Source organism: Lutra lutra, chromosome 7, assembly GCF_902655055.1.
Source record: "Lutra lutra chromosome 7, mLutLut1.2, whole genome shotgun sequence".
NCBI classification, from domain to species: domain Eukaryota; kingdom Metazoa; phylum Chordata; class Mammalia; order Carnivora; family Mustelidae; genus Lutra; species Lutra lutra.
Genome location: NC_062284.1, coordinates 18,165,787 through 18,189,386, shown reverse-complemented (window position 1 = coordinate 18,189,386; position 23,600 = coordinate 18,165,787). Strand labels below are relative to the sequence as shown.

General features: G+C 46.9%; 1 protein-coding gene across 4 annotated transcripts in view; it reads left to right on the top strand.

Moving 5' to 3' along the window:
• Positions 1 to 23,600, top strand: part of ADAMTS17 (ADAM metallopeptidase with thrombospondin type 1 motif 17) — a 336,604-nt gene that overhangs the window by 11,839 nt on the left and 301,165 nt on the right. For all 4 annotated transcript variants that reach the window (XM_047738521.1, XM_047738519.1, XM_047738520.1 and 1 more), the window contains exon 3: positions 213 to 378. In XM_047738521.1, coding sequence (XP_047594477.1) covers positions 213 to 378 — 166 coding nt within the window. The remainder of the gene's footprint in view (positions 1 to 212; positions 379 to 23,600) is intronic.

Genomic DNA, 23,600 nt, shown 5'->3' with positions numbered 1-23,600 from the left:
TACCCCTCTCCCCAACACAGCCATGGGGTTGGATGTTTCAAGGCCTACAGAAGCTCCTTCTTGGGTTTGGTGAATCAGAGCACCGAGTAAAGCAAAAGCCCAGTCGTGAGGCCCAGGCCATAGCCAGGCGGTCTGGCTGCCCTTGGGTTGTCGGGGTTGTGGGTGTGCGTGAACGAGGGTGTTTCATGTCCCGTTTTCCTCTTTCTGGGCAGGTTGGCCTCATCCAGCTTGGGCAGGAGCAGGTGCTCATCCAGCCCCTCAACAATTCCCAGGGCCCGCTCAGCGCACGGGAGCATCTGGTCAGGCGCAAATGGTCCTCGGCACCCAGCCCCTCCACCGACGCCCAGGGTCCTGGGCAGCTCTGCCAGGTTCTAACAGGTGAGTCTGGGAAACAGCACGCTTGACCACACATGCCGTTCGGCAGTACTGCACATCCCCAGACACACTCGAGTCCTGTGAGCAACCACCTACATTCCCCTGTATTTTGAAGCTGTTTTGTTTATCTCCCCTTAGGCCACTGCCTTCCCCGTCTCTGTCTGGATTAGTGTTGGCGTTTCCTGTATAGGAGCCCTTTGGAAAGGAAAGGCTCCCAGTATCTCCTTGATGCAGTGCCCCAGTTGTATAGATCAGGAAAGAGGTCCTGTGTTGAGGTCCCCCACAACACACTGGCGTACTTCTTACCAAATTCTGGCAGGCAGAGCTAGGAGAATTGCCTCCCTCCCTGGCCAGAGCTGGCTCTTCAGTGTTGGGGGGTATTCCTCAGGCCTGGCTGCACCCTGGAGGGCCTCGGGAGCCGTGATTCTCAGCAGCATCAGAGTCGAGGTCTGAGACCCTGTCATCTGCACGTTCTCGGACCAGCGGGACTTCCTGAATCAGAACCTGGCGGGGTGGGGGGGGCGGTCCAGGAATCAGTCACTTCACAGGTGCTTCTGATGGGTGCTCAGGTGTAGGAACCCCTGCTTTATGGGATGCCTGGCACTGGCATGTCCCCCAGTGTTGGTCTGGGCTGTGACTGGGGTGTCCGTGTTTTTAGAGGTGATTCTACTAAGTCGCTTGGGGTGAGAACCCAGGGTTCTTATATTCTGTGCCTCTCTCTATTCGAGCGACCTGTGGACTCAAGGTCAGGTGTTTAAGGACACCTCACAGTCAAAGAAATGGTCACCGCTGCGTCAGCAGCAGTCTTCTTGTGAGTGTCCCCTGATAAAGACGGATAAACGGCTGCTCATGGGTGGCATTTCCTCCCCGGCCTGAGGGCATAGGACCCCACAGCTGAGCTTTGGAAGTTGTGCTTTTGTAGTTTAAAGACTTAATCTCTGGATAAAAAAAAAATGTAGTGTCTCTGTTTGGTATTCCAGTAACCTCAGAAATACATCCGAGCTCGGACCCTCCTTTAGGACAGCTTTCGGATGTATGAGCAAGCCTTGCAGCCCAGCTCAGTTGTTGCCTGTAGACCCGACCTCATCCAGGGAGCGGCCCTCTTTAGCTGGTCTGCATTGGCAGGGAGGTAGGGGAGGTGATTTTGCTGAATCCAGGCCATCTATGAAACCCCCGCAGAACTCCGAGGGATGGAGAATGCCACCATACATGAGAGTTTGGCTCTGCTCCTTCCTGTCCCCTTAGAAAAGTAGGGGAAGGTGGATCTCAGCAGGAAATGACCAGTGACTAAAACATGCTCTTGACTCGGAAGCAGGGGCTTGGGGGAGTTGGTCGGTTGTATGTCTGGGCCTGATGTTGGGGTGTTCTTTTAAACATCAGGCCCCTGAAAGTCTTGGTGGAAGAGTTTTTTGTTTGTTTGTTTTGTTTTGTTTTTAAATCTGCCTTCGAATCACTGTTGGTCATTCTACATCTGTGTGCATTTTCGCTTAATCTGAATATGTCGTTTCAGAGGTAGGGGGATGAGGCCAAGGCAGTGGGTCTCAGGGTTGGAGAAACTTAACTACTCCTCCCGAGTGGGGTCCTGCCCCTGGAGAGCTGTTTTCACTGGTCTGGAGCACGGTCTGGGAATCTGGTGATTTAAAAGCTCGCCAGGTGTTCCTAGGGTTCAGCTGGTGCTGAGAACCACTGCACTAAGGGGTATTAAACTTGAGTAACAGCACCGGTGGGCCATCAGAAGTGGGTTTTTCAGGTGAGAACCCCCTGGCAGGGGCCCACAATGAAGTCCAAGGGCAAGTACATATTATTCTCACTTTTACCTCAATTCAAGCCGGCGCTCATTGACTGCTGGTCTGGATTGGAAACCTAGGTTGCTTGTGGATGATATTGTAGAATATTTGTCTCATTACCCGCCCCCGCCATCCTCTTTAAGGGCATGCGTGACCCCCAGGATTGCTGACAACGTGATAAATTGTGCTTGGGTTTGCATTTTTGTCCCTGAGGCTGTGATCAAGGCACACTTTTGATCGAGTGTTGAGTCTATAATGGAGGAAATTAATGAAGAAAAACTGGGTGGGGTGGATGTGATAGAAACGATGTTAAAATAAGAGCAGTTGTGTAAAAAATCTCTAAATTTGCTTAAAAAATCCTCTCCCCTTCGCTGCCCCCACTTTTCATGTCATTGTGCTCTGCGGTGCTAGAGTGATGTAAGGCCAGCGCAGACTGTGTCCTGGGTAGGAGCACAGACGCCGGAGAAGGGTATCTATTTCCTTCTAGTCCTTCTTGCTTTGGGTGACATACTCCATAAATTTTATTCCTGTGTTGAGAAAGATCGTGGGCCTTCTAATAGGTTTAGTCAATAAAGCAGTCAGGCCCTATCAAGGGTGGGTTGACTTCCTGGGAATCTAGAAATTCCATTGAGAAGTTGAGAAAATAATTCTCTGGGAAACCAGCAAGACACATTTTTGGCTTCCTGGAAATAGGAATGAGATGAATCATCCAGGATTTCCTATGGGAACATATTCTTTATGGCTGAACATGGCTGTCCTAGGTGTCCTTGTGCTTTGCCTTGGATCTTACGTTACCCCAACCTTGCACCTGGCCTAGGAGTAACCAGCTGGCCTTGCAGGTGAGGAAGAGTCTGGTAATTCTTCCTCCTCCATGAGGCACTCCATTTACCTGGGAGCTGAACTGTGGTCAGCCACCCTGTTCTCTAGGCGGACAAAGGGACTAGCCCAGGGACAAGGCCACCTGGAAGGACCCACTGCCTTCTTGTAGGTAGTACTGAGATTGCATTTCTAGCAGGCTTTGGGGCTCCCAGGGAGAGGATAGGCTGATCCTATTACCTTTATAGCTTCTTATTTTTAGGACCTTATAAAATGATTCATAAAGTGTCACTCCAGATTGGAACTTGGCATGAAAAATGTGGAGTCTGCGAGCCTTCCTTCCTTCCTTTCTTTCTTTTTCTTTTTTTTTTTTTCTTTTTTCTTTTTGGGTCACAGCATGAATTTTTGAAGGTTTTGGGGGTTATTCTCAGCAGCAAAAATGGTGCTTTGGATTATTTTGAAACATTTCTCAGTCTTCAAAGCTTTCTTTCTGTCTTCTATGTTCATTTTAATTTCTCCAGTTGGATTCAGTTTAGAATCTCCCCATTTTCATAGGCTTTAGTAACAATTTCAATCTCTGTGTCCTCCATCTTGGGACGTGTAACATGGGATGGTCGAGGTGGATGGCAGAACATTAACACTTCCTACAAGGCCCTGTCAGGTTAGGAAACCTACTGTGTTTCGGTGTGTTTGTTAAAATACAGATACACCATCCAGCAGTGGTTCCTGCAATGACATTGATGTCTACTTTATGTAGACATCATTTACGATTGTTTTAGAAAACCGCTGTAGTTATTTTGTAGTATTGTTTGGCTCATTTGTAGTGTTATAAAGTGAATTGTAATGAGGATTTAGAAGGTGCCGTAACTCTTCAGAAACTGTATATTGCCAGTTTATGCAGTCGTTTGCCTAACAAACATATGGTCCGGAATAAGTCATTGGTTGGGACTCATGTTTTACGTCCATTCAGATTCCTTTGGTTGGAAATGACAGACATCAGACCGGTGTCACCACCCAGCACATTGGTGCCCCGGGCTCATGGAACCGAGGAGCAGAGTGGGAGGCTGGACCTCAGGTAGGCCTGGCCGGCCTGGGCTTCTCAGCAATTGTTTCCTCTCTCTCTGAGAGCCTGTCCTCAGCCGGCTTCTCTTGTAGTGACAATGAGGCAGCAGGGCTCAGGAGATGAACTCTCTCCTCTTTAATGGGGAGTTGAGGCGGGTTGATCTGGATTGGAACTTTACCTGCTTTTGGGTCTCCACTGGTTTCCCATGTCTTGAGGCAGGACCGGAAGAGCCTAGATCCCAGTCCCCACATCACCGTGGAGGTACCATGCTGCTCTCTGTTCTTGTCCCGGCATCCTGCAGGCCACCATACTTGGAAAAAGTCTGGTAGAGAAGATTCAGGGCACCCCTGCTCCAGATCTAATCCATCCTCTCAGCTCACACAGTTGATAAGGACTTGGCTGGTTCTCTCGGACTAATACAAGATCCTCTGTCTGCCGCTGCTTCAGCTCTTCATCCTGCCTGTGCCACGGGGAATGCTTGTGGTTGCTGGTCTTTGCTCACTTACGAAGGGCTCAATCCCTCAGGACCTCGGAGATTTAGTTCTTATTCCCAACTTCATCGAGACCTCAGGTCTCCAGTGGATTAAAAAGAAATGATTTCATAGTTTATTCAGCGTTTTTTTTTTTTTTAAAGATTTTATTTATTTATTTGACAGAGAGAGATCACAAGTAGACGGAGAGGCAGGCAGAGAGAGAGAGAGAGGGAAGCAGGCTCCCTGCTGAGCAGAGAGCCCGATGCGGGCCTCGATCCCAGGACCCTGAGATCATGACCTGAGCCGAAGGCAGCGGCTTAACCCACTGAGCCACCCAGGCGCCCATTATTCAGCGTTTTTTGTTGTTGTTTCAGTGGTGGTGATGGTCTCCCATGTTGTTCTACATCTCAGCTAGTAGAAGAACCCAAAATAAATGGAATTAAACATGCTACTTTGAGTTTCTCCATCTTAATCTCTTAATATTGACAGATAAAAATATTAACACGAAGAACAGACTACCATTATTTTAAGTATTACTCCAGCAGAAAGAAAGAAGAGCAGTGCTAGAAGCTTGACTCTGTCTTCCTTGGGTGTGACCCCAGAAGAGTCCCTTGATACCCATGTGTCTCTGTTGTAATTTGTTAGGGCTTCCAGAACAAAGTACCACAACCTGGGTGGCTTAAACAGTAGGCATTCATTTCCTTACAATTCCGAAGGCCAGAAGTCCAAGATCAAGATGTTGGTAGGGTTGGTTTCTCCCAAGGTCTCTTTCCTTGGTTTGTAGATGGCCACCTTCTCCCTGTGTCCTCACACGGTCTTCCTTCTGTGCACTTCTCAGTGTTATTGCTGAGGAACACACAGATGAGGGATGATGTGATCCTTCCAGCCCCATGGTGGAATTGGGGGGGGGCATGTTCTTGAGAACACTCACAAATATCTAAAAGGTAAAAACAAATTTAGGAGAAATTAGAAACAGGCTGTACAAAGGGACCCTTTCTATAAGAATAAAGGTCATAGCTGGCCGGTCATCTGTTCACATATTTTTCTTGATAAATACTGAAATTGCTGCATAGCCTCAGACAAAGTGGAAAGGACTGAGCCACTCCGACCCTTAGTTTAATCATCTGCATCTCAGTAATGTCATCTATCTCTTAGTGTTTGTGAGTGTTACAGGTGATACTATGCAAGTTATCCCTTAGCCGCTAGCAAATTTTAGCTATGGTGGCAGCTGCCGTGCTTGTAATTATTATTTGTACCCCCATTCTTCATCCTCAGGGGACCACTTAAATGCCTTCATTCTGTATTCAGTGGGAGAGAAAGATAAACCCTACAGGGCATTGAGCTAGGAGCTGAAAGCTCTCATTATTCTTCTTGAATCCACCATTCTTGCCTCTTGGACAAATCTAAAATGAAATCAAGGAATCTTAGTGTTATCTAGACCAGAAGTTGCCCTAGAAGGTCATATGCTTACATTTTCCCCCTCGCTTTTCATTTATTTGGCCATTAAGTATTTGTTGACCCACCCTCCCCCGCCCAGGGACTGGGAACACTGGGGTGAGCTTGACACAGCATAGTCCCTGCCTCTGGGGAGCTTATGGTTTGGTGGGGGACACAGACAATGTAGAAGTCAACAAATGTAGTGGATTTACGTTATTTTTTAGTTCTGAGATATTTAAAACAGGCAAAAAAACAAAGGCAAAAACGAAAACGACCCACACGCACAAAAGGAAAACCAGAAGTCCATAAGCCCAGCATTCAGACTTAACCAATGTTAAGATACACTGTATTTGTTTCCGAACTTTTTTCTTTTTTGAGAGACAAGCATTTATGGACATGACCGAGTGTCCCCCTGACCCCATCCCATATCATCCCTCTAACTTACTCCCTGGAAGAAACCACCATCCTGAGAGATACATTTGTGATGCTCACTGGATGTCTGAAACCATGGATAGTAACAAACCCTATATCTACTGTGTTTTTTCTTACACTTATGTATGTATGATAAAGTTTAATTTATATATTAGGCATAGAAAGGGATTAACGGCAATAATAATAAAATGATTACAACAACATACTATAATTTAGTTAGGGGAATGCCTTTCCAGCATGTCCTCAGTTCCCCCCTCATCATTTTGTCGCCCTGAGCTCTCTGTCTTACGGATCTTCTGTTAAGAGTATAAGCTACCCCCGTAGAGTGTGACGAGGCCTGCCTTCAGCCCCCTGTGCTGTTCTCTTCCTAGTCTTGATCGCCCACCACCCCTCCTCCACTCTCAGCGCCTTCCTGTCTTGGCTCACCTTCCAGTCTTCAGTTCACTGCATTTTTGTATTTTGTTCAGATTTGTGGCTGTTCTCTACAGGACGGTTAGGTCCAGTAGAAGCTCATTGACCATATTGCATTCCATATAATACTGATTTTTTAGAAATGGTTGAGGTTTGCATTGCGGCTTAGAGTTTAGGCATTTTTTTTTGTATTAATAAATGCTTTATGCATACATTACATTAAAAGAATGTATATTCTTTAATTCTTGTGAACAATGTTCTATACATATGTTCATTAACTCAAACTTGTGATGTCAAAATCACTCCTATTTTTGACTTGCTTGATTTATTTGTTTTAACTTGAGGTATGTTAAAAATCTCATAACTGTTGTGGTTTGGCCAATTTCACCTTTCAGTTCTATCAATTTTCACTTTATGTTATGAGACAGTATTGTTTGCTGTATTCAGGTGTAGGAGCCATATTCCTGGGGAGTTATTCCTTTTACTATCATGTAATGGACCATTTTTTTTTTTTTAATTTTTATTTATTTATTTGACAGAGAGAGATCACAAGTAGACGGAGAGGCAGGCAGAGAGAGAGAGAGAGAGGGAAGCAGGCTCCCTGCTGAGCAGAGAGCCCGATGTGGGCCTCGATCCCAGGACCCTGAGATCATGACCTGAGCCGAAGGCAGCGGCTTAACCCACTGAGCCACCCAGGCGCCCCCTTTTTTTTTTGGACCATTTTTTTATCCCTAGTAAAACTTCTGGCTTCCTAGCTATGTGTACCTGATATTGCCAGAGTTTTTATTTTGGTCAATGTTTGCCTGATGTTTCCTTTTCCTTAAGTTTTATTTTCAGTCTTTCTCTATCATGATGTTTTGTATAATTTTCTAAAAAGTATTATGTATCCAAATTTTTAAAAATGTCCAGTTGAGAATATCTGTCTTTTCATTGGTGATGTTAGTGTTTTGTTGTTGTTTTTTTTTTTTTTAAGATGTTATTTATATACTTGAGAGAGAGAGAGTGGGAGACAAGCAGACTCCTGGCTCAGCAGGGAACCCGACGTGGGGCTCAATCCCGGGACACTGAGATCATGACCTGAGCCAAAGGAATAGCCTTGACCGACTGAGCCACCCAGGAGTCCTGGCGATGTTAATATTTTTACATTTGTGCTGTTTCTGATATCATTACGTTTATTTCCACCATCTTGTGTTTTGTTTTTGGTTGACGATACTCGTGCTTTTTCTTTGCTTCTGTTTCTTTTTGTTGTTTCTCTTCCTTTCTTTTGGCTTCACCAGATAGTCTCAAATGCCCCTTTTTTCTTCCATTGGTGTGAAAGTTTATAATCTTACATTTTGGTTGTTACCTTAAAAGATTAAAAATATATATATATTCGTCTTAGGGAAGTCTGTAAGGCTCCGGGTATCAATGCTTCACGATGTACGGGCCTTCGAATGCCTTCACTTTCACTTTACCTGTTATTTTTACCCATTCTCTTTTGCTTTTGTTCCTCCTCCTACTTAGTCATTATCATTATGTATTTTTTTTGTTTGTTTTCTTTATTTATTTTTCATCATTACATCTCTTTACAGTTAGAGTTATTTAGTTTTATTTATTTATTTGCCAACTAATCTGCTCAGTATTGTTTCTTGCAACCTGCTTTTCTGTGTGTAATGTCCTTCTGAAAGAACCTTTCTTCAAAAAATTTTTAAAATTTCAACTATTTTGAGTACCGTTGACACACCATGTTACATTAGTTTCGGGTGTAGAGCTTAGTGATTTGGCAAGTCGGTATGTTGTGCTGTGTCCACCATAAGCATAACCGTTCACCACCTGTTACGTCCCTGTTACAGTCTCATTGACCACACTCCTTATACTATGTCCTTTATTCCTGTGACTTACTCTTTCCAGAACTGGAGACCTGTATCTCCCACTCCCCTTCATTCATTTTGCCCCTCCCCCTCTGGCAACCATCAGTTCTCTGTATTTTTGAATCTGTTCCTGCTTTTTGTTTGGTTCTTCATTTTTTTAACCTTTTCAAACAAGGTTTGTGAGTGGTTCCGTTATTACCTTTGCTTTTTCTGAAACTGCCTTTATTTCACCGGTACTCCTAGTGATGGTTTTGCTAACTATAGAATTCTAGGTGGAGTCTTGTCTTTTCTCAACATGTTCAAGATTGTTATTCTGCCCTCTTCTGTCTTTTGTTTTTGCTACAAAAGGTCTTCTATCCTTTCGATTTTAGATTCTATATAAATCTGTCTTTTTTTTCTCCACAGGTTGAAAAATGTTATCTTTGTGTTCTGTAGTGTGTCTGTGGCAGAATTTTGCCATATTTATCCCACGTGGGATCCACTGTGATTTTTTTTTTTTTTTTTTTTTGGATGTGAGGATTCATGACTTCTGTGAGTTCTGAGACAGACTCAGCCTCAGGCCAGTGGGAAGTGCCTCTTTCCCATGGTCAGCTTTTTCCCTTCCTGGAACTCTGAATCCGTCAGTGTGAACCTTCCTGTTCTTTCCTTAGTGTTTCATTAACTTTTTTTTTTTTTTAAAACGTATTAGGTCTCTTTCTATTCTTTAGGAACCATTTCTTCTTACTGGTCTCCCACTTCACCAGATTTCTCTTCAGTGGGGTCTAATCTCCATTTAATCATTAAGTTTTCAGTTTTAGTGATGAGACTCTAGACTTCTGGAAGTTACATTTTTTTTATCATTTTTTTAATTTATTTTCAGCATAACAGTATTCATTGTTTTTGTACCACACCCAGTGCTCCATGCAATCTGTGCCCTCTCTAATACCCACCACCTGGTTCCCCCAACCTCCCACCCACCCTCCTCTTCAAACCCTTCAGATTGTTTTTCAGAGTTCATAGTCTCTCATTATTCACCTCCCCTTCCAATTTCCCCCAACTCCCTTCTCCTAACTCCCCATGTCCTCCATGCTATTTGTTATGCTCCACAAATAAGTGAAACCATATGATAATTGACTCTCTCTGCTTAACTTATTTCACTCAGCATAATCTCTTCCAGTCCCGTCCACGTTGCTACAAAAGTTGGGTATTCATCCTTTCTGATGGAGGCGTAATACTCCATAGTGTATATGGACCACATCTTCCTTATCCATTCGTCCGTTGAAGGGCATCTTGGTTCTTTCCCCCCGAGACTCTGCCCTCCATTCCCCTGGCATTCAGAGCTGTGAATAGAGAGGAACTTCCCTGAACTTCCCCATGCCTGCGTGTGCGGGTGCCCTGCCCCTCCAATGCCCTGCCTCCGGGGTTCCTGGCCACATCTCTTATCTCACAGTGGCAGTCTGACCCTGGCCCCTCGCCCTTTAGGCCAATGGTTGGGTCACATGTCTGCCAGGTCACTGAGGCCTCAGGTCACTCATTAACCGTTCCAGGTATGAAATTTCTCAACCTATATGTGCCATCCTTGATGACAGGGACCTTGCAGAGGGGCCGTGGTGCCTGGGGCCCACCACCTGGGGACTGCAGCATGGGGTGCCTCCCTGCTGCTCAGAGAACCCAAGCCAGCTCTTCTCTGGCTGGGGAAGCCGCCCCCTCTGCTCTTGCTTCTTCAACCATTGCACCTCGTGTCAAGGGCCTCCTTCCCCTAACATCCTTCTTTCATGGAGGTCAAGCTTCAGAAACTACAACTGGGGGGCACCTGGGTGGCTCAGGGGGTTAAGCCTCTGCCTTCAGCTCAGGTCATGATCTCAGTGTCCTGGGGTTGAGCCCCACGTTGGGCTCTCTGCTCGGGGCAGGAGGTGGGGGGTGTGTTCGCTTCTCCTTCTCCCTCTGTGCTTTGGCACACACTGTCTCTCATGCAAATAAATAAATAAATAATAAATAAAAATCTTATAAATAAATGAAAAACAAAAAATAAATTAAAAAACAAAAAACAAAACTACAACTCGGAATGGTGGCTGTGCCTGGCTTCTGCCCAACAAAACAGCTACGGCAAAAGAACACAAAGGCTACCTTAGGACAGTAGCTTTAGGAAAAAAAAAACCCACATTAATACCTGGTAAATCAGCACACCGAAGTCACTCACTGCGTCTTTCCCCGACCTCCAGTACACGCGCTATCTCCTTTGCCATTGTTGTTCAGAGAACATACTCGATGATTCTCACATTCTGTGGAGCTTGAGTTTATGCCCTTGGGCCGGCGGGGGGGCTCCCGTAATGACCTGGCAGCATTTCTTGGGTGCCCTGCGGCGTTCCTGATGTGCACCCACCACCTGCTGTGGAGGGTTCTGGTGCCAGTGTTAGCCGGTGTCTAAGTGCGGATCCGCCCGGAAGGCCAGGGGTAGGTGGGAGCAGACAGATCTCCCCACTCCTTTGGGGCTGGGGCTCCACATGCACGTCTCCTGGCTGCCTGGTACTCGCAGGGGGCATTTTGAGACCACCAGATAAGTGTTTCTCGGACTTCAGAGTCTTCTAGAAAAACCCACGGGGCGCCTTTGGCCTCCTGAGTGTTTAGGAATAATGGTTTCGGCATTCGCTGTGGTGTTCCGACTTCATTCTCCCCAGCTCGGGGGGAATCTCCGATCCTGCCATTTGTTTTATATGAACCATGTGTTCATCCAAGTCCCTTTGATCTCATTTTTTTATTTCTTTTTAAGACAAATGACTGAAGAAATCATTGGGATTTTCATTGGGGGTGTTTGGGTGGGAGGAGGATGTTTGGTAATCACTCTTTGGAAAGAATAAAATTAAAACCCAGTAAAATCACTCTATAAAGCCATCATCTTCCTTCTACTAATATTGTAATTATTGCCATTATTATTCCCTGAGGCTGTATAACTCCGTGGCTTTGGAGCCTGTTATACTCTGTGAAATGGACACTTCCCGCCCATGTGGCCTGGGAGTGGATGCGGCCAGGGACAGCCTGGCAGCTGTGGGCGGGGTCTCCCGCTCCTCCCCAGCTTGCAGAGATGCTCAGCGTCCACTGCTTTTTCTTACTTCCATGTTTCCTTATCTGTGGAAGAGAGGTAGTACTTTTCTCAAAATTTTCACTTCAGCAGGTTGCTGGGAATTAAATGAGCTATTGCTGGTGGGTTTTCATTAAGTAGAAAGTACTATTAATACACAAGGCGTCAACCCTTTATGGGAAAGGTCCATCGAGGGGGCTCTCTAAAATCCAGGCCTCAGATGAGGACCTGAGTGCCGGTAGTTGGTTTGAGAGAGGGAAGAGTCCCAGGAAGCAGGAGACAGACAGGGAAGGGCACAGTTTAGTGGAATCCAGTGGAAAGTCCAGTGGAAGGCAAGTAGGCCAAGGTTATTGCTGTGGGCAGCAGGAGCTTGGTTCCTACAATAGCCACTCTGAAAAGTGCATGGAAGCTTCTAGAGTGGTCTCCAGGATGCGAATGCTGGGGAGCTGAAGTGTTATCCGTGCTTGTTGTCTCCCAGATTTCTAGCCGCTCTTGTATAAGCCAACCAGGCATTTTAGGTGTAAGAGCCTGCCAAAAAGGAAAGGCCAGGGTCATATGCTTGAGGACGGGCCCTGTTGGCAGGAGCTGACCATCACAGGGGGAGCAGAAATTGGGGTGACAGGGCACTGAAGGGAGGATACCAAAAAGAAGGTCCTACAGGTGTCCTGGCTGGGAGGCCGCACGTAGTGGGAGGGGCCCCAAAACATTTAAAAATGTGAGGAATTCAAGAAATCTTGTTACCATCGAAAAATTCCTATATATTCAGTTAAAAAAATTCCTCCTGCATGAACAATCAGTTGATCTGTGGCATTTTCCTCCCTCTTCCGTCCTTCCTTCTTTCAAAAAACTGGGTCATTCAGCAAAAGTAGCCCCAAGATCTCCAAAGAAGTGGACAGAGCACTGCACACATGGGCCCCCTGGAAGCTGGAAGGGAAGTCCCTCTCGCCTGGGGAAATCACCGGGGCTCTTGGGGTTCCCTCTGGAGGCTCTGATTCTAGGCTGATTGATGGAGAATCGGGGCGGGGGGAAGGATAAACGAGGCCTGGGAACAGTGTTTAGATGAATCTCTGTAGAAATATTAATCCCATTCTCTAGGCTTTTAAGCTTTCAATGACCGTGGGTTTTCCATAAGTTGGCTTGAGTCCATTTTATGTTCAGGTCTCGTGTTAAAACTTGGCACAGGCCCTGTTACCCAAGGCAGTAGTTTATTCGCTCGGTCCGGGTCTGTTTGATGCCAACTGTGTGTCAGGCCCTGTGCATCCAGGGGTAAATGAGAGACCTGATCTGGTCCTGGCCCTCATGGAGGCGACATTCCAGCAGGTGACTGCTGACCCTGGAGTAGAACACTGATGCCCAGAGTCATTCTGGATGGGCTCTAGGGTCAGTCCTGACATCAGCCCTTTCTCCCATGCTAACCAAGGGGAGTTCCGGTTGGAAGGACTTTCTCTTTCCCGGTGCTTCTTGCCAGGCCGGGTGGAGGGAGGAAAGAACGGGAATGAGGGCCCAGACACCCAACGGATGCTGACTTTGCAATGTGAAGCGGGGGTGTCCAAACATGGGCCAGGGGTGTTGCTAGGGGCACTTGGGTCCTGCGGGTGGGACCTGGTGCCCAGGTGGGAGTCATGTTTCCCGCGCTGCCTGCTCACCTGAGGGCCTCCGGGCCAGCCTTCCAAGCCTTCTTTTGCTGTTTTCCGCTTTCCTTTTACCTCTGGGACCAGCTGGGCTTGGGGACTGACGTGTCCCCCTCAGAACCCAAGCCTGGTTCATTTTCTCAGCTGTATCTTCCCAGTGTCATGGGAGCATTGCCATCAAGGACTGATAACCCTTGTGCTGTCTCCTGGCCTCCAGATGCCTCCGCTTTCCAAGGGGGCTCTTGTGCTGACCACTGCCTGCCCTTTTTCTTGTGGCCTTGGGGTCTTTATGGTTCCACCCTGAAATGGTCCCTACCACTCTCTTCCCAAACTGTGTCTCGAGCCCTACATCTTTCGGTGATTCAGCTACGCATGTCCAGTGGCCAGCTACTGTCACCACCTGCTCCCTGTGAGTGGGTGTTTCTGAGCCAAATCCCTGTCGGATGATGCCCACTTCCACCAGGCTGATACCCAGTGTTCTGACCCACTTGTTCCCTACCATCAGACTCAAAGTGAACTATTTGTTCTCATATCCCTGTCCTCTTGACTTGTACTCTACCACACTTTTGTTAGCTTCTTGTGTTCATAGTTGCAGAAAGTACTGTTATACCCATTACTCATGCTCACTTTCCTCTCCTTGCGGGGTCATGTGCTTTCTCTTTCTCTCTCTCTCTCTCTCTCCCCCTCCCTCCTTCTTCCACTCTCCCCAGTGCTCTCCCCCTACACAGACACACTTTTTCCCTGAACCACCTGAGACTAATTTGCAGACTGTCTTTTTATCTATAAATACTCCCTTCTTAAAAAAAGAAGAAGATTTTATTTATTTATTAGAGAGTAAGAGAGAGCGAAAAAACGAGAACAGGGAGAGGGACAAGCAGACTCCCTGCCAAGCAGGGAGCCCTCCTGGAGACTCGATCCCAGGACCCCGGGATCATGACCTGACCCGAAGGCAGATGCTTAATGACTGAGCCACCCAGGTGCCCCATATACTTATATTTATATTTTTAAGGACTCTTAACATTGTATGTTTAGCAAACTTGGGATATGCAATGTTGACATAATATCATTATCTACTGTACGATTTTATTGAAGTTTTGTTTGTAGTCCCAACGATATCTTCTATAGCTTTCTTTTCTTGCTCCAGAATCCAATCTGTAGTCCCAGGATGTATTTCATTATTGTGTTCATAGTCTCCTCCAGTCTGGGTCAGTTGCTTAGTATGTGTCTTTCCTGACCTTCACCTTTCTTCAAAAAAACAAGTGAAGTCTAGTTTTCTTTTGTAGGAGGTCTTTAAATTTGGTCTGGTCTGCTCTTTCGTCACGATGGGACAGAGGTTATGTATTTTCAGCAGGAATACCACAGAAGCAATATTGTGTTCTTCCCAGTGTGGCTTCTCAGGAGGCACGTGCTGCTGGTTTGTCCCGTTATTGGGTGTCCACTTTTATTACTTGGTTCAGGTTGAGTTTCTAGTTGAATCCGATACAGAGTTATGATCTTTTCTTTTGCAATTAGCAAAAATTTGTGAGTTATTTTTTAGGCTACATAAATATCCTGTTCTTCATCTGACTTTCACTCACTAGTTTTAGCATTTTGATTCTCCACAGACTCTATTCATGTGGGGGCTTCAAAATGGTGCTGTTCTGACTCCATTATTTCTTCCACATTTTTGATCCACGTTCTCCTGCAAGGAGAGCTTCCTCTTCTCCCCCATTTATTTATGTGTGTCTGTGTGGACTTGTAGATTCTTGTTTTACTCTGTGGATACTCATTTATTTACTTATCTCTTTTTGAAAATTTTTATGGTGTTATGTTAGTCACCATACAGTACATCATTAGGTTTTGATGTAGCGTTCCAAGATTCATTGTGTATGCACCATACCCAGTGCTCCGTGCAATACATGCCCTCCTTAATACCCACCACCAGGCTCACCCATCCCCCACCCCCCTCCCCTCTAAAACTCTCCATTTGTTTCCCAGAGTCCACAGTCTGTCATGGTTTGTCTCCCCCTCTGACTCCCCCCTCCCTTCACTTCCTTATCTCTTTTGATGCACAAATCGTCTCAGATATGGCCACCACAAGTGTAATTCTTTTAAAATCAGACATGGATACTTGAGTTGCTAAAGGCTTTGGCTGCACTGGGGAGACAAGCGTCTATATGACTGTTCTCCTTAGATATAGTAAGGTGGTATATGATGTAAATGATGTCCTAATATTAGACGAACCTTGAATTCCTGGTATAAATCTCACTTGGTCATGGTATATTTTTTCCTTAATGTGATACTACTGCTCTTTGCTAATGCTTCGTTTAGGTTTTTTGCATCCATATTCATATGCGATACTGCTTCATAATTTGTGTGTGTGTATGCACGTGTGGGTTATATGCTAGTCCTCAGCTTAGATATCAAAAATATACTAGCTTTTAAAAGAGCGTGGAAGGGGAGCCTGGGTGGCTCAGTCGTTAAGCATCTGCCTTCTGCTTAGGTCATGCATGATCCCAGGTTCCTGGAATGGAATCCCCCATCAGGCTCCCTGCTTGGCAGGAAGCTTGCTTCTCCCTCTTCCTGCTGATCCCCCTGCTTGTGTTCCCTCTCTTGCTATGTCTCTCTTTCTGTCAAATAAATAGGTAAAATCTTAAAAAAAAAAATAAAAATAAAAGAGTGTGGAAGCTTTCCTTTGTTTTCAGACTCTGGAACAATTTATGAATCATCGAGGCCGTCTGCTCTCTGAACATTTGGTAGAGTCCCGTGGGGAACCAGCTCAGCCCTGTGCTTTTCTGTGACTGTAGTCACACTTTCTCACTTTCCCAGTTTCTTCCCTAAAATAATTGGTTTAAGTTTTGTATTGCTAATGGGGTCAATTTTGGTCAATTGCATTTCCCTAGAAAATTTCATCTAGGTTTTCAAATTTAAGTGCATTGAGGTTCCCCTTACTTGATATATTAAGTAATTATTTATTTAATGTGGCTCCAACTAGATTGTGAATTCTTAGCTCACAGAGCCTTTGGTATATTAAAGCTGTCCTCTGGCTTAGGGAACTGTGTGGAATGACCCTTTCATATCGATCTTTTTACTGCTCTCAAAGCCCATCTTATTTTCAGAGGCCCAATTTAGATGTTACTTATTCCTGGAAAGCCACCCTGATTGCCTCACTTAGTTTTCTAAGTCTTTCTAGAAGCCAGAGGTGTTTTGTCTGCATTCTGAATATCACGCTTGCCTCAATCAGTGGTTTGTCATCTTAGTTGTGTCTAAGGCCCTCCGGCCATAAGAAAGACTCGTATTACTTTCCTGTTGCCGCTGTAACAAATCACCACTAATTTAGTGGCTTAAAACAACACTAATATATTATCTTCCAGTTCTGGAAGTCGGAAGCCTGAGATCCGTTTCACTGGCCTAACGACAGGATGTTAGCCGACCTTCTTTCCTTCGGGAGGCTCCGGGGGAGAATCCATTTCCTTGCCTCTTCCAGCTTCTGGAAGCTGCCTGTGTTCCTTGGCTCCCAGCCCCGTCCTTCGTCTTCAAAGCCAGCAACGGGCAGTTGATTCTTTCTTATGCCACATCCCTTCGATGATTCTCTTCTGTAGTCAAATCTCTTTGTCTCCCTTATATAATAATATGGGTGGTTACATCAGGCCCACTCAGATCATCCCAGATAATCTCTCCATCTCAGAATCCTTAACTTAATCCCATCTGCAAAGCCCCTCTTAACCATGTTAAATTAACACAGTCCCATATCCTGGGGACAAGACTGTGGACATCTTTGGTGGCGGGGCCGGCATTCTTCAGCCTACCACGTTCATAAATATATTTCCAATGTTTCTGTGAAACACGTTTCTCCTGTAAGTCTGAGCATTGCAAGTTTTTAACAGTCTTCGTTTGCCACTGCCAGTCGTCTTCTAAGCATAGTCCCTGAGAAGCCACCATAGGGCAAGCACATCAGTCCTTCTTCTTCCATATTCTCATTTCTCGATTGAGGAAGAAAATCTGAAATTCCATCGTTGAGTAAAAAAAAGAAAAGGAGACCAGGATATTTTTTTGTGTGCATGTGTGTCTGAATCCACTTTCCCACATGCGGCTCCCCCCACCAGAGGACTCGGAAGAGGAGCTGTGTTGTCTTTCCCCAGTTGTCCCCTGTGCCTCTTACTCAACCCGCGCCCATCCCACTTCAGTAACTCAAAGCAGAGAAGGCCTCCAGCTTCAACAGGAAAATCTGCCTCGAGCTGCAGACGGATCAAGAATGCATAGTTTATTATTTAAAGTGCACGCTGGCTGGGGCTGTCCAGGTGGCTCAAGGAAGCTCCTGGCAGCCGGGCCAACCCCGAGGCTGGACGAGGGACTGTGGCCCCCAGAAGGCGCGGCCCAGGCGGCCGGCCCGGCCTGCCTGCAGAGGTGCTGACTTGGTGTTCCAGGGCCAGTGGGGGTGAAGATCCGGGCCCTGCCAATTCCCGCAGAAGTGTCTGATTTTTGAATCAGCAGCATTCGTGTTCCCTCCAAGGGAGAGAGCAGGAGAGAGTGTGTGACTGAGTGAAGGAGCACGCCCACCCGCCCGCCCGGCCGGCTTCCCTCCCAGCAGCCAGACTCGGGCCAGGAAGTCGGACACAGAGAAAGGGAAGGGGAACAGACGCTGGGTTTGGAGTGACTGTTGGGTCCATTTAAGAAATGACTCTAGGGTTGCATTCCCCTCCCCCCGCTACTCCCCCCCGATCCCCGGCCCAACACCACCCCACAGAAAGGTCTAGTCTTTTCAGTACACTAATTTCTCATGGAAAAGCCCAGCAAAAAAAAAAAAAAAAAAAAAAAAAAAAAAAAAAAAAGAGTCTCATCAGGACATCTGCTGCCTAGTTTTCTTGGGCGATTTCCAGCCACAAATGCAGCGGGTTCATTTTGCACAGCTTTCTTTCAAAGCAACGGGCAATTTCTTGTGCATGAACAGACAGGGAATTTGCTCACTGGAACGGGTGTGCAGTTGCACAAAGTGGCTCCAGGCTGAAGGAGCTATGCCTTTCTCAGTCCATTAGCAAGTCATAGATCAAACTCCCTGTCACTGTGTTTGGACAGAGCCGGACAGTGAACCACTGGGGAAAAGCCCAGTAAAGCTGGGAGTGTTCCCGCCCAGTTGAGCAGAAAATAGCAGGCGTCACTGGTGGTCAGCGGTGGTGGTGGTGTGGACGCAACTGGAGGACCGCCTGCAAAGGGCCAGAGCCCCCAGTAGGGGACACAGAGAGACCCCTCCCACATCTGCCATGGGTGCTGATGCCAGACCCCCGGCCCAGGGGTTGCTCAGGGCTTGGGTGAGGGAAAAGAGGCTTTTCTTCTCTCCAAGGAGACAACTGTGATTTAGAGACACAGCTTATAGGCCCCACTCCCCTGGGTCCCCTAGAGAGCCCATCCTTGGCTTTCTGGGTCCACGCAAAGGGAATGAGCTTTCTTTATGTCAACATTTAAGGAAAGACAATATTTGCCCAGAAAATAAACTGTTAGCCATCACCGCCAAGGCCGGCTGCTACTTTTCTGACTCTGCTTTCGGGTGAGTTTTGATTTCCCTTGACTGTCTCCAACCTCCTGACCTTGACACAGTGCCTTTTCCTTGTGTGGAGCTGACAGTTGATAGTGGGGAGAGCCGAGCATTTGTGTTTCATGCCTGCTCCGTCCCAGAGGGTACCGTCTGAGTCATATTTGGACTGTTAGTCCCCTTTCTGTGAGGCACTTCATCATTCTGTTGGTGTCGAGTACTCAGAACAGCACTGAGGCTGAGGCCCTCAATTAATTTCTGTCAGGGGCCTTGTTGGCTTGTCTCTGAGTTTGAAAAACTGTCTCCTTCAGTATAAATATGCATTTTCCAGCGGCGAGTGATGTCTTGGCCTTTCCAGGGATGTGAGCATCTGTGTTTCAGGCCCTCAGGGGAGAGGCTGTCCCTTGCCAGCAGGTTATCTGCCTCAGATACGCCGGTTTCCCCACCCTGTTGCCCTTCCCCAGCCCTGGCCCTGGCCGTGTCTTCAGGTCTCTGTCCGGCCTATATGTAGGTGGAGATTTTTCACTTGATTGTCTGCAGTCTGTGAGGAATATACTACAGTCCTTCTTTTCCAGTTTTACAGGGCACATACCCCATGAAGCATTTAGGAAGTCCATTTGTGAGCCCCTCTGAGGATGTCCCATGCACATTTCCTCTTCCCCTGTGTTCACATCATGCCATGAAGACCAGGCCCTCATGGGATACCATGGTGGGTGGCGGGGAACATGGAGGAAGAGCTCAGAGAAATGGGCTAAGCCACCCAGAATCTAGTTACCCAACCTCAGGTGGGCTGGGCAGGGGCACTGACAGGATGAGAAAGGGGGATTTGGGAGGGCTCACTGGTTGGGGGAGGGGAGGCGGGTGGTCTTGAGCTGGGCCTTGAACACGGTAGGACTGAAAGGGATGTGCCAAGAAGATGATGCCAGAGAAGGGGAACCATCCCAGTCACCTGTCTCTCTGTACACCGCGGGTGTGCCTGGGACCTTGGAGGGCCTGGGAGTGTCATCTGGGAATTGTTCTGGGAATATGGCAAGGGCTCCGTGGCAGCCGGGGTAGTCAGCGCAGAGGCTGGGGTCAGGGAGGCCTGAATTCAAGGCCTGGCTCAGAATGCGTACGTACTGTGTGACCTCGAGCACAGGCCTCTGCCTCAGACCTTCTCTGTCGCGGAGGCTCGATCCCTGGTGGAGGGCCGTGGGGCAACAACATCAGGACAAAAGTTCTGTTGGTGCAGAGCTTCCAGCTGTGGTAGAAAATGGGCATCGTGTGATCAAAAGCATCGTTTCCTTTGGGACACCTATGTTGTTTAAAAAAAAAAATCAGGCACCCCAGCAAAACGCCCTGCCAGCAGCAGGGGCCAGATGGTTGCTAGATTTGGGGACACGGTGGCTTGGAAGGAATCAAGAGCAGGGGCTGATGGCTCTGAATCCAGTGGCTTCCTTGCCTCGTCTGACCAGCTCCTTCAGCACCTGAGGTGTGTGTCCAGGTAAATGAGACTTGTCCCTGTGTCCCCGGGGGCAGATCTCCCTGCTGCCTGGTCCAGCTCCCACGGGGATCCCACACAGGATCATCCGGTGAGGAGAACAAGCTGGGAGGGGAAGCCAGAGCAAAGCTGGAGAGTGAAGCCGGGATTCTGTTTTTGTTTCCCATGACTTTTTTTTTTTCCCCCATGATTCCAACGCTGACAATACAGACTTCTGGAAGGTGTTCCAGTTTCAGCTGTGTTAAAGAACAGTTACTTGGAGTTCTAATACATCAGTAACTACCTAAAAAGGGAAAGCATTTAGCAATAGCAAAAAAAAACAAACAAAAAAAAAAAAAAAGAAGAAGAAGAAAGAAGGTGCTCAAATTGCAGTAAGAATATAATTCTGAATTAATTACTACCAGTGTGAGCTACAGGGCGCTCTCTTTTCTCTTCAGGAGGCCTGAGACTTTGACCAATGGCATTGGGCCACTTGCTTTGTCTTTGGAGGTTCTGAAGTTCACAACCGTCCTCTTCTCGGTTTCTCTCCCTTCCAGTTGTCTGTGACAAGCGGCCTCTCACAGCCTATGGTCCAGACAGCTGAACATCACTTCTGGCTGCCGGATAAAATACAATGTTGCATAATAACTTTTTGACAAGGTTCTACCATGAAACATTTTGTGGTGTGTATGTGTGTGGGTGTGACTTGTCTGGGCACATGGGGACAAGAAGCAGAGATTTTTCTCCTCCGGGGTGTAATGTTTTCGGTAGTAGACGTCACTGAAAAGTTGTTTTAAAAAGCAAGATTTTTGCAAAGGGAACCAACTTTAAATTAAGTACACGAGCTGACCATTTTGAGGAAATCTGGAGGGCATTCTTACGCGGAGGGGAGAAGTTTCTGGCAGGAGATGTACCTGAGTCTCAAGATGTACTGGTTACTTCTGTATTTTTCATAAAACAGTGTCATTGTTTGTCCAGATCAGCTCTGTGATAATTGGGCTGTCTTCGTGGGTGCTCTTACCTGTGGGCAAGATGGCCTCCCAGGTGTGGCTGTATCAGGTTGAACTCCTCGCCCTGAAGGCAGCTCCCCATGCAGAGGGTCTGTGGGAGCTCACACTATGTTCTGTTCCACGGGGACACAGGGAACCTCAGCCATTCACCCAGCATCATGTCAGTCATGTTAACATCCATTACCTCTTTTTATCCTTCTTTGAGAGTTGGGTTCTTTCTGCCATGGTCAAAATGCATGGTACCCAGGCCTTTGCCCCAGGGGTCGGTAAAGTCCTGTCCCCTTCTCAGCCCTCCTCCTCATTTTCCCGAGGGCAGTGGAGGAAAGAAGTCATGTTCAAGCTGGGGGCTATGCCTGTATGAGAGACCATTCTAAGAGCAGTGCTTCGGGCCTGTGTTCTTGTGGAACACCCAAGTCCCTAAGTCCGGGGGGGGCTCGGTGACGTAGATAGGTGCTTTGGGCTTTGGAAGCAGAGCAGGGCATAGGAGCGTCTACCTAGGTTGGCCTGGGAGAAACCCAACAAATTACTGCATTTCCCTCTGCAGCAGTCCCTACTGGTGTGTAACAAATTACCCCGAAGCTTGAAACTGCCTTTTTAATTTACTTACAGACTCCTTGGGTCAGGAGTTCAGATAGGGCATAGAGAAGACAGCTTGGATCTGCTCTACAGCAGCTGAGCCTCCAGCCTGGGGAGGATTTGAAGTGGGGGAGGTGGGGGGATGGGCCAGAGTGATTAGGAAATCCTTTCACTCACATCTGACACTGAAGGTAGGACCATCAGCCAGGACATCTACAGGTGGCCTCGGCTTGACACTTGGCCTTTTCACATCATGGGGGGAGTTACGCTTCTTACATGGCCCCTCAGAGCTCCCAAGTGCCAGAGTTCTAGCAACGGGCTGGTGCTGGCCAGCATGTAGGCTCTGCCTCTGACACCACAGAGCGTTGCTTCCACTGTCCTCTGTTGGTTGAAGCAGACACAGTGCACCCAGTTTCAAGGGGGCTGGTGACAGACTCTCAGCTCTCAATATGGGAGTATTTAGAGGCCTTATTCCGAACCATGTCTACACACTGGCGGGCAGGTGATGCTGCTAATGAGGGTCCCACGTCCCAGACAGCATGAGGAAAGGCGTACTCCCTTCCCACTTCCAAAGGGAGGAGAGAACATGTCAGGTATCCTTCTCTTCAGCCTTGACTTCTTTAGAAACTGTTGGGCCATCGCCTGTGCGTATCAATACGGAAGCGGGGCTTTGTATCAGGAATGTGGTATAGCCCCACTGAGTGTACTTAGTCAGTTAACTGATTATAGCTTCAAGGAAATCAGATTAACTTATACTAAACCAGATGTGATTGAAATGTACAACTGGTAAGTTTTGATGCATGAACACACCAGTGAAGCCCCCCCCCCCCCACAACTGCAATCAGGGTAATGACTATTTCCATCACCCCTCACTTTCCTTGTCACCCCTGTAGCCTCTCCCCTGTCTCTCCCAACATTTCCCCTCCTCAGGAACCACCAGTCTGCCTTCTGCCACTGGATTGGTGTCCACTGTTTAGAATTTTGTATATATATAACCGTACAGCATATGATATATATTCCTAATGTCTTCTTTCACTCATCGGTTATTTTGAGATTCATCCATGTTCTCATGTGTACCTAGTTTATTTCTTCATATTGCTGAGTAGTATACCATTGTGTGAATAATCCAGGTCATCTGTTTCACCTATCAATTGACTTTTGGGTTACATCCAGTTTTTGGCTGTGCTATAGAGCTACTATGAATATTGGTTTGCGGGTGTTTTTATGGACTGTTTTCTTTTAATTCTTGGGTAAATATATAGTTGTGAGATGGCTGGATAATAAAGTAGATATGTATTGATCTTTAAAAAAATTTTTTTTAAAGATTTTATTTATTTGAGACACAGAGAGACTGCAGGAGCGGGGTGGGGGCAGAGGGAGAGGGACAGGTAGACTCTCTGCTGAGCAGGGAGCTCAATGTGGGGCTTGATTCCAGGACCCTGGGATCATGACCTGAGCGGAAGGCAGATGCTTATCCAACTGAGCCACCCAGGTGCCCCTGTATTTACCTTTTTAAGAATAACTGTATTGTAACTATTACAAAGGATATTTTCCCTTCTTCCTTCATTCTTTCATTCCTTTCTTCTGTTTTTGGGTCTCTTGAATTTCCATATGAATTTCAGGATCAGCTTCTTCAATTTCTGTAAAGAAGCCAGGTGACATTTTGCTTTGAATCTGTTTATCAGTTTGGGGAATATTGCCATCTTCCCAGTA